The sequence below is a fragment of the Lissotriton vulgaris genome, chromosome 6, assembly GCF_964263255.1.
Source record: "Lissotriton vulgaris chromosome 6, aLisVul1.2, whole genome shotgun sequence".
NCBI classification, from domain to species: Eukaryota; Metazoa; Chordata; class Amphibia; order Caudata; family Salamandridae; genus Lissotriton; species Lissotriton vulgaris.
In genome coordinates, this window is record NC_141694.1 from 1,497,059,019 (window position 1) to 1,497,077,161 (window position 18,143).

An 18,143-nucleotide genomic window follows, 5' to 3' on the forward strand; every position below is an offset into this window, starting at 1 on the left:
ATCTCAGATAACATCATGTAGAACAGAACTTATTTTGATGCAAAAAATAGGGCAGAATTGCAGAACAAAGGAGTCCTTGTCATATTGAAAAGTATTTAGGTGCTAGAATATTTGGAAATGGATTGAAAATGCTCTTACATTACTAACAAGGACATTATCACATTTTAAAAACAAAAGAATAGAGTAATAAGCGTATCACTCTGAGAGCAGGTGTTACTTAACATTGTTAAATTGTTCAATTTTGAGTCAATCAATGATGATTGTGATAGTCGTACAAATGTTTAAACTAGTTTAAATATTTGTCAAACACATCTGAGGACGAAATGTTTGAGCCAGTATGTTGCATTCATAAAAACTCTTTAAAGATTCACTGTCCTTTTATTTACTTACATATACTGCCTTTGTTCAACATGGAAAAGATCTTTACTTTCCATATTCTGTTCCAGTAATGACTTGTTCTGTAGCATTAACGTCTGAATTTGATCAAGTAAATGCCTATTTTCTTCCTCCAAGTTTCCTTTGAGTTGGCTCAGTAACTGTAAAAAGGCATTATGTTAATAACATTAGTGATTCTCAGATATTTAAAACCTAAAATTGACAAACTAGTGATTCATTTTCAATCCTTGGACATGGTATATATATATATATATATATATATATATATAACACATCTCCGCAGTGATAACTTACCTTCGGTGGTGGAAATGCTGAAGCACACATGTCTTAGCTTTATCGGCTACACTCTTGTTGCAGCCTTAACTGTACCATTTCAAAGGAGGTCCAACCATATGAAAAGCAGATGGACCGCTTACAAGAAAAAACCCACCCAAATTTCAAGGTGACCCTGCCTGGCTAGGCTTCCGTGGTGGGATGAAGAATGAGTCCCAAGATAAATAAATCCAAGGATTCACTTCCCTACTTGGAGTACCCAGACACATGGCATAGACATTTGCAAGTCCTTTTGTGCAGGGGGGCCGAAGAGCCAGAGGTCCTGATCATCCAACACCTTTGAGGAAGCTAGCCAAAGACAAATTGTAGTAGCTGCCTCAACAGAGATTTTGCAGAGGAAATGGGGAAATCATTTTGCATAACACAAATTAGGAGGCATAAACCAAATACCATAAATGATATTAAAAAAATGTCAATACATTGAACGAATAGTAACACACCCCTGAAACAGCACTGATGCAATTTTTAGCTTGACTATTGCAGAAGGGGTGGTACCTGGTAGGCTGCATTGGACTGCTATGTTCTACATCTATACCACGTACAGTGTGCATACCATAAAGCTCAGCCCCAGGCCCACTGCCCTTTTCTCACTATATGTTCCAACCTTTGGGGATATTTGTTTTCCTAATTGCGGTCCTAGTCTCATCTTCATGCTAAAACCCAAATCTTTTCCCTTTTTCCTACTTTTACATCCTACCTTTAGGTACCTGTCTCAAATGAGGTACTTTCATTATCCAATTTATTTCCCCTGCCCCCAGCTCTATGCAATTTGACCCCATAGTCAGGTTCCTTGAGGTTCTTTTCAACCCATCCATAAAAAAAGGAATCCTGTATGCACAGCACAGCACAATACACATTATTTAACATACACACGTTCAAATGTTTGATCCTTTTCAACAAGGTACTTGACTCGTGTTAATTGTGCACCAGTGGGCCTCCCCTCATACATCTGTGTGCTACCCCTCAAGATCATAAAACGTGCAACCAGAGCTCTGTACAGTCAACTTAGGAATCCTACCACTTCACCATAGAGTCATCAACCTGGCTGGCTTTCTGCAAAAACAGGGGTATATGGAGCTATTTGCAGAGGTTCATCTGTAGGCCTTTCAGTAACCTATAACCACATGTAACAAATCTGGATATTTTGCCAAAATTTATCAGACTAATACATGTGGGGACATTTTCAAAAGTTTTAGTGCAGTCTAAAAGATGACAGTTTCCTGCAACTTTCCATTCATCGGTTTTGTAGATAACCCATTCAGAAGTAGCTGAGCTAATCAGCAGATGAACAGCTAATGCAGTAAGCTGCAAAGCAGCAGTTCTCTTTTAATATTCTGGTCCATATGTGGACATATGGTGGAGGATATTTCTCTGGTGGAGTCTCCTAAGATTTAGTAAATAGTTTATTTTCAGCTACCGTCAATTTCTCTAATTAGCCCTTAATATAAAGGAAAAGTGAGTGTCTGTGCAGCTATAGACAGGTGTGTGAATTGAGAAAAAGTCTGGTTAAAGACGGGCAAAAGACTTACAATAGTTTGAGGCTAAATACAAATCAAGATTGCTGGTCTCATTATGAGTAGGGTTCTCGGTTTTTTACATTTCCGTCGGTATTTACCCATATTTATGTTTTGGTAAATTTATCTGTATTTATCCATATTTATTTTGGGTTTGTGAAAAAAATGAGTTTGAAACTGGTGCATTTCCACATTTATTTACAGATAAATATGAACTCATGCTTGAAAGCCTGCCAGGTTTCAATGTTACGAACATCTGAAGTAGATACATCAATGCACCTTATGTGAAAATATACAAATATCGGTGTCAACCTTGTGCATATCTACTGCTGTTAAAGCCTCTTTACTAAATGCCCTTTCTTTTTTAACCCCTTACCTATCAATCCACACAGCTATTGGCCTGACAGTCACAGAAGAGAGTATTTAGAATCACCCAAAAGCAACCAAGGGGCATATTATCAAGAACTGCAATAAAAATATTGCTGCTTTAGCGGCCGGAAACTGCCGCTAAAATGGCGCTAATAGCCTTGATAATATGTCCTTGTGAATTCCCATAGCAGCCCAGGTTCTGGTGTTAACCTGGGCTGCTATGGTATATTATCAAACCCATAATATATGCATATTATCAAGCCCATTATCGCCGTTTTAGCGTCAATAAGCGGCGATAATTTTATCGCAGTTCTTGATAATATGGCCCCAAATTACCGTTTTTATCGCCATTTAAAAATGAATACAGACAACAAAACAAATGGCTTTGTGTCTGTCTGATGTGTAAAAATCAGTAAAGACGGAAAACAGGGAGCCTTAATTATGAGTTGCCTTTACTTTTGGGGAATAGTGCACCAGGTAAATATCAATATTCCAGGGTTTGTTTTTTGATTGGGAACAGTATTATCTCCTGATTCTGCTGACTGAACATGGATCAGGGGTCTTGACTGAAAAATATTGGATAAGATCAATCACTCTGACTGGACTACATCTTCCACTCAATATTCATTTTTTTTTTTTTACTTAATGCATATCGGGGAATTTTCCATGCACAAAGTATAATAATTTGCGGAAAGACCTTACATTTATATTCAAAACACTCCTTACACTATATTCCTCCATATTTAAGGGGAAATGAAAAACACCACATATCCCCTTAAGTGTAAATCTCAAATGACCAGTGCTCAATATAACCCAAAAAGGTGAGCCAAAAGATCTCCTCCGGTTCGAAAAAGAAGCATACACCTGCTGTGATTACATGACTGCCTCAGGCTTCAGTGACAATATAAGAACTAAGAAAGAGGGGAAGGATGACAGGAGGTAGGTAAGATCAGACAGGGCTAGCTGAGAAAGGGGCTTGTGAGGAAATCTGAAGAGGGTGTACTGGAGGCATCCAGGGCTGCAAAGGGAAGTGATCTGGGATGAGGGATAGGTTTCAGATATTGGGTGATGGTTGGGCACGAGGGTGGTGGTTTAGCATATGCCTCACCTAAATTAAGAAGGCAAAAGGAAAGCTGTACCAAGGTTATATCCTGTTGCATCTTTGCTGTTCTCAAATAGAGTCTTTGGGGTAGGACCCCTATTTGTCCCCCACCAGTGAGTCAAATCAATAGTCGTGTGATGTCAAAGTGAAACCCACTCTAAATATGGACCCCCTTTTATGCATAGCGACCTCTAAGATGACTTCATATGTTCTGTGTCTGGGGCCAATGATGGGGTCGGTGTGTAAATTGCCTCGCAAACTCCTGGTTTTAAGTCAGAGGAATGACTGGGGTGAATTGATAGGTGCCAAAAATAAATCAGTTTAAGAATCACACAATTGTATTCCATAGAGCACCATGTCAGATCCAGCCCCCAAAAGAGACTCTGACAAAATCTCAGGAGAGCCTTCATGTTCTGCATTCTAGGAGGGGGTACTGGCATGGCACGTGCATGTTGGTGACATGCAGAGGACCAGCACACCCACCTTCTCTGCTCACAAAATCACTGAGTGTCCACTATCAATCATTCAAGTCACAAGTCGACAGAAGCTGGAGGAGCAAGGGTAGGGAAAAGAAGACATGCTCAGCAGCACCTATTTTACATTTGGTCTGCGCAATCACAGTAAGAGACCCATGGATTACTTCTCATTTATCTGCCACACGCACGCAGACTAGTCAGTGAAATGGGTGATCACTTTCCGAGGCACAGTCATGCAATTTCCGGGCTGCTGGAAGGAATCACCAGTATATCTTATTCTGCATTTTCTACTATTCAAAACCACTTTAGCTAGTAACTCTCAGCAGCCTAAAAAAAATACATAAATAGGTACATAAGCAATAAGAAAGCAAGTAGTATTTTGTAGTTACATAGAGCAGTCACAAAAGAACTACATTCTTTCAAGAGATTTATTCAATTAAGTCATGGAATGAAAGGTTGAATTCAGCCTGCTACACAATATTACATAACACATACATCGAAGCCCCATAGTCTTTTTTTAGAATCATTGGGTCAACAGGTAAAATTGACTTTAAAGCCCAAACCATGGCAAACGTTTTTAGGTGAACCTAAGGCAAAGCAATCGCTAAACAAATGGAAATCTGCACTGTCCCTTTAAAGCTGCTGGGTGGAACACATATCCCAAAACGGAGGGCAGTGAAGGTTGAAAGTCAGTTAATGTTGATGTTCTTGTGCATGCAGCAGGGTATTAAACATAGACTTCAGGCGCTTTCTCTTGGGGGCACAGTCATGGTTGTTTATGAATTCTAGAAGGATTCTAATGATGGAGAAGAAAAGGTAACACATCTTTGATAATGCTGGTGTAACGGAAACTTTGTTAACTCCACAAATTCTGTATCTTTTCTTCACAATATAAATATGTAGCTGGGACTCTGGGCAGAGGTGTTTGCTGTCACAGTGCTGGGAAGCTCCACGTTTGCCCCTGGTTGTCACACAGGTGTTGCATGATGGTTAAAGATAGTCCTATAACCTAGCACACTCAGGCATGTGGCAGGAGATAAAGAATGACAAAATCCTTTCAGGATTATACCACTGTACAGCGTGCACACTGAAAAAAGGCACCCTTTTGCTAAAGACAATCTTATGATTCCTTTCGTAGTGCTTGAGTGTTTCATGTGATTAATCAAATCACTCTTTTCATTAAAAGAAAAGATTCGATTACTTTGTTATACAAATTTGAATTTCCTTTCGATGAGGCTTGAGGCACATTAGTTTATGCCTTAACCCTCTTTAAGTCTGTCACTTTTCTTTTTCTTTCCCTTCTTCCTTTGTTTCACATTTTCCATCTCTGCTCCCTATCCCTCTTGAATCATTAACGTGCGTTTCATCAACGTCTGACAGATATACTGAGGGGCATGCGTTTGCTGCAGGAATATATTTACTTGCAGCCAACCATGAATACTGCCATGTACTTAGCAAAATGTACTATAGTTAACGGTCCTAGGTGCTATATATGTCTGTGTGTGCCTGGCTTTGTACTCAAGAGGAGGTGTGACAGGGTTACTTAAGCCTTTTCACCTTAGGCATTAAAAATCGAAGGTGTGGTCCTGACAATGCTGACCGAAATTTGATGACAACTTAGTACCTAGGTAGTTCAGTCGCATCAACTACTCCTGTTCCCAGAATTGTAAAGTTGAGTGGGCATCAGAAAATCTGAGGACTGCGAAGGAAAGTAGATAAATGTTAATCAATCTACACAGGGAACACAATAGCTATTACAACCAAATTTACCAAAGGTACAAGTCTTTTCTTCTAAGGGATTCTATTCTATTTTCAATTCTTACATCTTTAAAAGATTCCTAATGAATACCTAATACTTTTGATGGAAGGACCTCAGATGTCTAACCAAAAGAGAACCTTCACAAAAGCAGCCCGTACCAGTAGTCGCCTTAACAGAGTTTCACTCCTGGGATCCATACCACAATGTTTTGTAAATGCATGAAGCAAAGAACAACTGGCCACTCTGCATATCTTCTCTGAATGCAGTTCTCCCAAGAGTGTGCAATTTTTCATTTTGGTGGAGTCATTTTGGCAACCTCCTAGAGCTATCCAGTGAAGGATATTGTTAACAGTGAAATTGTCTGCCTTTTAAACAGCCAAGTCTTTGAATCCAATTCCCCAGATGACAAAAGACTGGCAATCAACTCGAAACTTGTGAGACCTGTAGAGTTTCTAAACCGCTTTCTGAGAATAAATCAACAGGTCCATCGGATTGCCCAAATGCTGAGACCAAAGAGGTCATTTAATAGTACTAAGCCAACATCTGGTAGAACAAGCAACATAAACCTCACCATAAGGCTAACAGACAAAAGAAAATATTAACTTGAAACTTAACCCTAACATGGAAAAGACACTCAACACTCTTTACCCAGGATACTATTTCTGTAAGTGGAATTGCATGGGCCTGAACATTATGGATTACTGCTACTATAAACTGAACCCTTCCTTTGCAAGATTATTAAAGACTTTTCCAAATTTCAAAACACCCACCCATGCAAAGGAGACATTGTTGCTTTGACATATGCCACAGTTTTTTCCTTAGACACTTGCATTTATAATTTGGTCTTGAGAACTCCACAGTTAGTATACCGCCTTCAAAAAGGACGTATTCCCGAACCATATTATGAAGGCTTCCTGTCTTATGGGATACATTTTTGTTTTAATTGTAATTAGTTTTGGATACAACAAGGTTGCATCCATGCCCCTATTTTGTTTCTATTTTATATAAACAATTCCGACAATTCCACTGAAATGGCCACTAAATTCGCACTGAAATGCAGTTGAACAAATAAAATGACATCACATTTGCACATCACCAAGTGAAGTAAACTATTTGTTTCCATCACACTTCAGAATTACAACAAAATGTGCTTCATTTGTGCTTTCATAAATCCTGATATAATTTGAAATACTTGTACAGCTATTTTACAGTCATTTAAATGTTGTAAACTGATATCCTACGTCCTTTCCTTTCACACGTCCTCTACCTAAGCAAGATTGTATGATAGTTCATTTGACAAAATCTAGTACTTTGATACTTTTATACTTTAAAGTACTACAGCTCACACACGCTTTCAAGCCTCAATGGGGTAATATCTCGCAAAGGTCAAAGGCTGAGCACAGACTCAAAAACTAAAGATAAGTCAGTGATCACCTCTGGGATATAGTGAGGGTTGATTCATACTTGAAGGAATTATTCAAGTAGCCGAAGTTAATTAAATTCTCTTAAACAAACAAAAAAACAGCACTCACATCGATTCATCAGAATATTTTTTGGAGCATTTTTTATTCTGATGTTATTATTTTATTTTTTTGTTAATCCAGAAACGTATCAAATTATTATACTCAAAGCTGCTTGAATGCAGTACACAACACTATAATCTGTGTTTCTTGTTAGATGTATAATCTTTTAACAAGTAAAATATTTTTGCAGCTTTTGAATATGTTAAACATCATTTTGAAAACACAATGGTACTCTTAATTAAACACCGAAAATGACTTACCTCGCACTGGTTATTTAGTTTTGTGTAGGTGATGTCAAGTTGTTGATACTGCTCCTTTAATTTAGAGAATTCAGCTTCTAATCGTGCTTGGTCTAATTTACCGTTATTGAGTAAACTCTTCACATTTTTATGATCACTTTGTAAACCTTCATTGTCCCTTACAAGTTGACAGTATGTATGATTCAGTCTGCAAATAAAAGAAGCAAGGTAGCCAAATAAAGTACTTGACACTAGTATTCATTACACATATCTGTTTAACTGTGTATTTATTCATTAGTTAGGTACACTGGTGAACTGTGAAGTGGAGAGGCTCAATACATGTTCTGAATAACAAGGGAAATGTGCCCCACATTCCTCTAGAAAGGTTTGGTAGGGTTCTCCCTCAAGTCATTTTTTATTACAAAAAAGGAGAAAACTGATCATTTTACAGCACACTATTGATATAAATGGACTAGAAATATCTGGGGATTAGAGTGAAACATTTCAAACTTCTTGCAGAATGACTCGCAAATCATAGCCTCCAGAGGTGGCATAGTAGTGTACGAATCAGAACAACAATTCTAATATTGGTTGAAGAGCTATATCTATCACAGGCAGGCCCATAAGTTTCAAAATGTATATAGCATATCAAATCAAGCAAATACGGTCCTAGGCAGTGCTTAGGACTTGGATAGGCAACTAAGCACTCTATTAAGCAGAAATTGATTTCCCCATGTGAATGCATCTTTAGACCCTTCTATGACCCTTCTATGAGGTAAAGAGTTGTGTTTCTGCCATTAGGGCACAGGGAGAGAAATCCATAAAGCATTGGCATTGACCGAAGCAATTTACTGTCCATAGTTTCCCTAAAGCTTTGAGGCGGAACCCATAGACGTTACTCAACTGACCTCAATGTTCTCAGAAGGTGACAAGCATGCTTCAAATTATTCCTGAACATTGCCAACTACTAGGGACTTTTGTTTTATCATGAGCCTTGAATTTGTGCAATGACTGGTAGCCAGCCCATCTCTCACAAATATTGGGAGATATGTACCTTCTAAGGCACGTTGAAAACACTCTTAATGCATAATTCTGCAGCACCTCCAACTTGTTTAGATAAAATGTCCTTGGCGTACACGCTCCAGCATTCTCTATTTACAGAAACTGGTGGTACTAGTAAATAGCAATTCCAACTACAATTCTGTCACCACACTGACAAACAGCTGCAAACCACTGACTAAACACCTCCCATTGGGCCAACCCTTACTCACAAAATCTGTGAATTCTTAGCCAATATTTTGGAACATTCCTTCTCATCATCTCCACTAATGCCACCAAACAGTCCTTATCCAACTTGTCATTAAACATCGAACATTACACCTTCCTCACCATAATTTTGTAGCTATATACAACTTTATTGCTGTTTACTGTCATTGTCCATTACTGCAATAGGTGACATAATATTATATGGAATAAAGTAGTCCCTGCTGTACATTATAAGAATAATGGTGCCTAAGGCAAGCCCGTCTGTGCCAGTCCGCCCCGACTGGGCCCAGGGGCCAGAACCCCTGGTTGTCCCACAAGAGGTAAGTTCTCTTACACCGCAAATCAGCTGTATGGCCTTAGAGAGATTGTGCCACAAAAATGCGGTCACACAATCGCGCCGACAAACACTAGGAATAAAGGGTCTCACCGTTCTTTTGAATTAGGTTCCCTGGCCACGGCCTCAGTTGTTAAGACCCCATCTTCTCAAACTGTTTTTAAAGTGCTCTTATTGAACTGTTGTTCGATGCTTAAGCACGCAATTGAACTCCGGTTACTGTTGGAAGAACAAGATTCAGATGCCCTGTTCCTTACTGAAACATGGCTCACCAACATATCAGATCCGGTGCTGGTTCAAGCATTTCCCCCCGGATATCTGATTCTGAGGCAAGATCAAGAATTAAGTTGAGGAGGGGGCTTGGCTATTATTTACAAAGACAAAATAAATTGTCTCATATCAGCAAGTTTGATTCCTGACTGTCAAAGTCTTTCTTTCGCACTTAGTCTGTGTCTCTTATACCTGTATCCTTTTCTGTGGTCCTCATATATTGGCCTCCAGGAGCTATTGGTCATTTCAGTAGAGACCTACCAGAGTTAATAGCCAAGTCAGTAAGTTCCTGCCCCAATTTCTCTGTATTAGGTGATTTAAACATCCATTTTGATGATACATCCTCACCTGCTGCAGAGTAAGTAACCAATAGTCTGGGGGCTCTGTTACTCAATTTGAAAGTGACTGGCCCCACCCACCAAAAAGGCCATCTTCTTGACCCGGTTTTCTCCAACATTAATAACCTTGTTGTTGAAAAGCCCATCCCCATACATACCGTGGTCATATCATTACACAATCTCCTTCTCATGGACCCATCTGGTTAGTAGTCTGCCACTGGAAAAGGTTAAAAATTGGAGTCGGAATTGGTCTAAACTCCCCACTGAGTTCTGGGCACTTATTCTCGATAATACCAGACCCGTGTTAGAGGACGACCCTGAAACCGCTAACAACAAGTTTAATAACTGGCTTGATTCCTCTTTAGATCTGCTGGTCCCCAAAAAATGGATGACCAATAAGAAAGGTCCGAACAGAATAGCCTGGTACTCTCCCAAGACTTCTCTACCATTAAGAAAACCAAAAATAGAGAGGCTACTAAAGCTTTAAAGACAGAAATTAGAAGTGCTCACTCTCTGTACTGCGAAAAAAGGATTATCTCAGCCTCGCACCCCCGCAAAACTTTCCAGATTGCGAAATCTCGCCTTAATCCCCTCTCCTCCCCTGCCATCTGATGACATTTTAGGACGTTGTAACAATCAGGCAAATTACTTTTTTTTTTTTTAAATCGAAGAAATTTATTTGACTTTTCCCCCTATTCCAGCTTTTTTAAACACCCCCCTTTTGGAGGATCAACCACGAATCCCAATCAACTAAAATCTGGCTCCCCTAGTGATGTGCCCCCCCCCCCATTCTGAGTCAGGTTTCAGATACGGTTGCTACAACCATTATGGACCTTATTAACATCTCACTATCTTCTGGATCCGTTCCCTCTCTTTGGAAACGGGCCATGGTCATAGCCCTTCTCAAAAACCCAAGTTTGGACTCGGAAGTATTTGCGAATTACCAGCTGATCTCGCTTCTGCCAGGGATCTAAAAAATTTGTGAAAGGTATGTTAACTTCGTTCTCTCCGCGTTCTTGGAAAAGAATGAACGTATTCACCCCTCACAAACTGGTTCTAGACCCCAACAGGACACAGAGACTGCCCGGCTGGCTGTAGTTGAAGCCAGGAAAATTCTGGATGTCGGCGGTTCCATGGCAATTGTCCTATGCCGTTGGAGGAGTACACCCTGGAGACACCTCAATGTCTCCGAGGTATAGGGAGTGGTGCACAAAAAGACGAGTTTCTCCTTTTTAAAAAGCCCCTCACTCACCAACCTGGTTGGTGACATGCTTCATCATAGGGGTCCCACCCGAATAGCCGAATGCTATCCCTGTGTGCTTCGACACCTGATTACAGTGGAGCAGGTTTTTTTCGTGGTGCAAGTGAGTGAAAAAAGTGAATTAAAAATTGGCAGATTTAAGTCCCTCAAAATGTTTTACTCTGGAGCAACTGGAAAATGTTAAAAACGCTTTCTATCATCTCTCCGTATCACCCCAAATGATCTCTGCGCACCGGGAATAAACATCTGGCAGTTGTTCCCAGGATAAATAGATCTCAAAGTGGTGGATGTCTGTTCTCATATACTGTGGCGAAATGCTGGAACCAGCTACCTAACTATATCCGTCTTGACAACAACTATTTGTCTTTTCGCAAACTCCTGAAAACTTTTCTGTTTCCTGAAGCCTGGCTGTACTACTGTGATGACTCTGCTTCTAGCGCTGGGAGGCCTTCTGGTAGCCATGAGCTTTAGAAATGCAAATTCATTCAATACTGCAAGTTGCAGAGGAGTTGCATAACCAAATACAGGAGAAAGGCCGAAGTCTGAGTTACCTTTATATTGTCATGGCACTCCGAAATGAGCTGCTACATGCTTTTAACATATGGCACAGCGTATTTAATTCCTTATCTAATTTTGTTGATTAAATCTGTATATTGTTTTTTAGAAAAACAAGAAAAAATACAGGTACAAGGGATGAGTTGACAAAACTGCAGTAATACTTGCCATGCATTTATTAACAATAGATGAGAAAGAGCATATGGTAGTTATACGGATGCGGTAAGGTGTGGTCAGTAAGGGGGCAGCATATGGCAAAGGAGGCTTATATAGGTGCATTTACATTGCCTGCTTGGCTCAGGATCATATGGCACTTGAGGTCATAATAGCGCTTGTGGTGTTCTCAGGAAAGGGGTCTAAATCATACGTTTCAGTTGGGAGGGAAATTCGGCAATGGCGAGTGACAAAGGTGCAGTGCGGTGATGGGGGAGAGCCGTGTGAACTAGGGTTTTAACTCTGACCCACTCGCGTCACTCTCGCCCACTCCTAGCTCCCTCCTGACTCTTAGTGAAGTTATGGCAGCATGCACGTTATCCTTCAAGTGGCCCCTAAGACTCTTGATCATCGCAGAAAGGCAACCTGACGCCTCGTCTTCTGCACATGTTAATTATGCTTTGTCTTGAGTCATTGTGACTGGTGCTTCTGCTCAATCTGCAGCGGTTGAGTGGTGAGTGTCTGAGTGCCAGTCGTTTTGAAAGCCCTGCAATATGGAGTCCCAGTTGGCGGCGATCAGGATTTTGCATAATGCCAGGGTGTTCTGCCTATGAAGTGCAGTGCTTTCGGCTTGTGCCCAGATCAATAGTGAGTGAGTACACGCTATTGTGGGAAGGGGTATAGTCAGCTTCCATCACCTGGTAATTAGGCGCTTAGCCGTCAATAGCCCTAGGTCAAAAAATCGAGAGGTGACCCTTTTCCCCTTTCTTCTGCAGAATAGGCCCAGGATGCATGTTTCCCATGTGTGTGCTACCGCGCACCCGGTACATGTGGCTAATTGGGTCATTACATATTGCTAGTAAGTAGCGAGGGATGGGCAGGCCCATATCATGTGACGGAGATCAGCGTCCAGTAAACAACATCTGTGACAGTGGCATCAGTTCGAATGAACTATCTATTTAATTTGCCTGGGGTTAGATAAGCTCTGTGAATTATATAGTAGTGGATGAGATGGAAGCGAGCAAATCAGGGGATGAGGGTTGGACCCTCGAGTATGGCAGCCCACACTAGGTCCGTGCACTGGTGGTTAAAGTCTGTGTCCCAATGACATTTTAGGAGTGTGAGAGACTGTGCTGTGTGCTGGCGCAGAAGTTTGCAAACCAATCGTAAGGGGCCTCCCTCTTCCCTTTACATGCAAATATTGGACTGTGAGGTATGTTGGCGGCTCCCTTGACATATCTCCCCAGGTGGATCCCAGCGCTGTTACAAGTGAGTTGTATAAAAGGAACTGATCCTGCCGTAGCTCGTCATCTTCCACTAATTTATCAAAGGGGGCTAGCGCCATCACTGTAGAGAACACCAAAGGAGTGTAAGCCAACCTCCAGGAGCAGTGAGGTTGGTGGTTTTCCGTACCTGCAAGGATGAAAAAGCTGAAGGATCATTGAGAGGGATTATGCGGTGAGGGAATTGCTGTGTCTTAAAAGCTTAGCCCATGCACCCATTTAGCCACCCACTGGAGCTGTGCTGCAAGGTAATATTGCTCCATATTCGGCACAGCAAGCCCGCCTTGATCAGAGGGCTAGTACATCTTAGAGAGGTCAACCCTGCATCGGGACCCATACCAGATGAACTCCCTCATGGTGCACTCAAAGGAGCGGAAGACAGGAGGCGGATGTATAACGACAGATTTGTGAAATAGTAAAGTAGCCACAGCAGGACTACCATTTGAGCAGTGCTATGCGTCCCATGACATTGAAGGGCAGCGCATGCCAGAAGAGCATCTGGGATCGAATGGCTGTTATTGCCCTCATTAAGTTTCTGTCTAGTAGGTCTTATGGTCGGTGGTACACCCTGGTTCCCAGATATCCAAAAGCAGTGGGCTGCTATTTTACCAGGAATTAATTTAAGGACAAAATTGGAATTAGGGTACAAGGGGGTGAATGGATATAAGCAGAATTTGGCCTAGTTGACCTTCAAAACAGAATGTGCAGGGAAAGCGTTGAGGGGCTGAGCCAGTGTGGTATGTGCAACCCTCATGTCCTGAATATACAAGAGTAGGTTGTCAGCGTATAACAAAATTGAGTGCGTCCCATCTACCAGTGGGATGCCCCATTCCACACTGCCAGCGTGAATAGCCATAGCATATGGCTCTATGGCTAAGGAGACCAACAAGAGGGATAGAGGGCAACCCTGATGGGTGCCGTGTTTATCGGCACAGGGTCTAATATGTAAGAGCCTGTCTTAACTCTGGCCGATGGTGAGGTGTATAAGAAACCTAACCAGATGGAGAAAGCGTACCCCAATGCCATAGCATGGCAGTACATCAAACTAGTACCCCATTCGAGTGTATCAAAGGCCTTCTAGAGCTCGAGCATAAGGCACCCCAAGTAAGATCATCGCTGCACATAGTATTTAGAGACCCAAAAGAAATGTTGTAGGATTGATGCAGGACGGTACAAACCTGTTCTGGTCGGTGTGGACCAGGCTCGATACCAGAGGCGCCAGACAGTCTGCCAGACAGTCTGCTAGCACCTTGGCCAATATCTTATAACTGGTAATAAGGAGAGCCAGCGGCTGGTAGGAACCCAAGGCAGTGGGATCTTGGAAGGGAGGAGGCCGATAGGGATGCTTCATAGAGGGCGAGTAGTTGTGGGGCACAGTGCAGGGGCATGGGATTTATAGTATTCAGCCGGTAAGCTGCCTGGTACCGGGTACTTGCCGGTGGCTAGGGCTCTGATGGCTTCATGGACCTCGACTAGCGAAATAGGTTCTTACAGTTCCGCACGCTGTTCCAGTGTTATGGTAAGCAAGTGAACCGATGAGTAAAAGTCTGAAAGACGGTCCGAATTAGTGCAGGTGACCGACTCCTATAATAAAGTATAGTGCCTCACCAGTTCTTCATGTATTTCATGCTGAGTGCCGCCGAAGACTGTAAACAGAGGATAGAGTGAAGAGGCTGGTCTTGGCATATCTGCCACACCAGTAGGCAGCCGGCATGGGCTGCCCTCTCATGTGTACGGGCAGAGTGTACAGAATAGTTCAGGCACCGTAGCAGTTCCGACAGTAAAGTATGCTCATGGTATACCTCCGATGCGGGTCAGGTGCGTGCTGATTCAGTTACTGGGCCTTTTTAAGCCATAGGAGCCCGCACTCAATGCATGTGATGTGCCCCTCTAACTGTTTTCAGATATTCCTGCTCAGACCCAATCAGTATCCCCTGATGGATGCTTTGAAAGCATCCCATTAATAATAATAATAAATAGGCATTTGTTAAGCGCACAGCTACCCCAACGGGGTGTCCCGGCGCTATCAGCGACAGTGAGGAGGGCAATTGGCCAAGCTAGACTAGTCCTGAGGGCTAAATAACCAGGTTTTACGGGCTTTACGAAACAAAGGTTCCAACTGAATGAGGCGTAGGTGCATGGGAAGTTTAAATGAAAAGTTGGGTAACCCACAGACAACAGGGCGCTCTGCACAATCCAGGGGTCAGGTCAAAAAACACAGTATCTAGTGGTGCTTCCAGGAAAGAGGATGCGGTTCTCAACATCCACAAAGTTTCACCTAGATAAAACCTCAAATTAAACAAATTTCCTCCCGAGCACTCATTTCATGTAAATTGTAATAGTAAAAGTAATCAGAATTTGCAAGTCCTAATTGGCACCGTCACCACAGTCCAAATTACAGAGTCAAAATCCGATATTCCGGAGGGGTTGTTCCATCCGCATTTATTTCTTTAATTCATTCCAGTCAATACAAAAAAAAAAAATCTGAGTGATGCAGCCAACACGTGTTTCGTCGTGAAGGTTTGTAAACACATTGACTTCCTGAGGACTGAAACCCAAAGTAAACAAATCTCATAAGTAAATGGGACCCCATCTGCGCCCAAAAATGTTTGTATTGACTGGAATGAATTGAAGAAATAAATGCATGGGAAGTTTGTTCCAACATTGACTGGCACCCACCTCAAATTATTTACCACCAGTTCTGGCTTTTTTGAATCTGGGTGTAATCAGCTGGCATTGCCTGTTGGACCGTAGAGTTCTGGTCTGAGCATAAGGGCGAAGTCTCCTTCTGAGATAGACAGGCCCTAGCCCTTTACCCGCCTGAAATGCCAGTGTCAGGGCTTTGAATTCGATTTGCTTAGCGATGGGGAGCCAATGGATTTGACGCAGAAAGGGGGAGATATGTTGTCTGAGAGGGGCACCACAGACTAGGCGGGCAGCAGCGTTTTGTACGGTTTGTAGTCTGCGGATCAATCTCAGGGAAAGGCCCAGGTATAATCCATTTGCGTAGTCCAAATGAAAAAGCTACTTACCTTCGGTAACGCTTTCTCTGGTGGATACAGTATCTGCCTGTGGATTTCTCACCTTGTGAATATCCCCTGCATCAGCAACATTCGGAAAATTCTATCGTAGCTCGTCACGCAAATGTGGACGATGTCACAGAAGCACGGCATCACGCGCGGCTGGGCTGACGTCACTGAATCCATAAAAGGACCCTGTTGGCGTGATGACATCAGTTCCTCCCTTTTTTCCGTGCCCTCGAGGCACAAGGACGGACCGACAACAGTATATATACACACAGTGTACACAGTACAAAATAATCAAGGTAACACACACAGCGTGAAGACAATGCAGTAGAGCAAAAAGAAACAAGACATTGACTTAAAAATAACATGCACAAAAGCAATAGCAAGTATTATAGGTATACAAGGGTGGACAACGGGGAGGCGGGTGGGTCATTGAGGAATCCACAGGCAGATACTGTATCCACCAGAAAAAGCGTTACCAAAGGTAAGTAACTTGTTCTTCTGATGGATTCATCTGCCAGTGGATTCCTCGCCTTGTGAATAGATTCCCACAGCAGTCCCACTCCCGGAGGAGGGTGTCCACCCTTCTATACCAAGAAGTCCTGAAGGACGGAACAAGCAAAGTGTCCGTCCCTCCTCACCTCTGCATCTAAACAATAATGCTTTGCGAAAGTGTGGAGGGAGGCCCAATCTGATGCCCTGCAAATGTCCTCCACAGGAACACATCTAGACAAGGCAGATGTAGATGACTTTTCCCAAGTAGAATGAGCTCTCAAACCTTCTGGACGTTCCTTACAGGCCAGGGAGTAGCATATCTTGATACACAAGACAATCCATCTGGACAGCGGGCGCTTGTGCACCGCTCTGCCTTTTCTGCTGCCAACGAAACCCACAAAGAGTTGGTCAGCAATTTGGAACTCCTTGGTTCTGTCAAGGTAGAAGCTCCCCGCCCTCTTAGGGTCCAGACGGTGAAGTCTCTCCTCCTCCTTGGAAGGGTGAGGGGGAGGATAGAAGGTAGGGAGGGTAATGGACTGCCCCAGATGGAAGGGAGTTACCACCTTAGGCAGAAAAGCAGCCCTAGTCCTGAGTACCATTCTTTCAGCATAAATAGTCAAGAACGGGGGTTTTGAACTTAGAGCTTGAAGCTCACTTACCCTCCTTGCCGAGGTAATCGCAATCAGAAAGACCGTTTTAAAAGATAACAACCTCAAGGGACACCTGTGGAAGGGCTCGAAAGGTGAACCCATTAAGAAAGTAAGGACAAGATTCAGGTCCCATTGAGACACAATAAAAGGTGTGGGAGGAAATATATTCGTAAGACCCTTTAAGAATCTTAAAACAACAGGTGACTTAAATAAGGACGGCTGGTCCGGCAGGCAAAGGAATGCCGACAAAGCCGAAAGATAACCTTTCACTGTTGCTACAGCAAATCCCTGCTGAGCCAAAAAGAGAGAAAACTGAAGAATGTCGGACAAGCGAGCCTTCAAGGGATCAATTGACTTCTCTCCACACCATGAAACAAACTTGGACCACCTATAAGAATAGATAGGCTTCGTGGAGTGCCGCCTGGCTGATAAAATAACATCCCCCATGGCAGGTGGGAGAGAAAAAGAATTCAGGTTGCCCGTTCAATCTCCAGGCATGAAAGTGTAAGCTCTGGAGGTGGAGGTGTAGAACCTGCCCCTGCGGCTGCGAGAGGAGGTCTGCCCTCAGAGGGAGACGGAGCGGAGGGCACAAGGAGAGGTGGAGAAGATCTGTATACCACACCCTTCTTGGCCAATCCGGGGCGATCAATATGACTTGGGCCCAGTCTTGACGAACCTTCCTCAGAACCCGAGGAATCAAGGGTATGGGAGGAAATGCGAAAGGAGTTGTGAGCCCCAACTCAACTGAAACGCGTCCCCAAAGCTCCCTGCATCGGATACTGGAGACTGTAGAATGACGGG

General features: G+C 42.7%; 1 protein-coding gene across 2 annotated transcripts in view; it reads right to left on the reverse strand.

The window, feature by feature from the left end:
* The window catches only part of CCDC88A (coiled-coil and HOOK domain protein 88A), an 865,879-nt gene that overhangs the window by 170,903 nt on the left and 676,833 nt on the right, over nucleotides 1-18,143 (reverse strand). For both annotated transcript variants that reach the window (XM_086927667.1, XM_086927666.1), the window contains exons 22-23: nucleotides 7,733-7,919; nucleotides 391-536 (exon numbers count right to left, since the gene is read on the reverse strand). In XM_086927667.1, coding sequence (XP_086783793.1) covers nucleotides 391-536; nucleotides 7,733-7,919 — 333 coding nt within the window. The remainder of the gene's footprint in view (nucleotides 1-390; nucleotides 537-7,732; nucleotides 7,920-18,143) is intronic.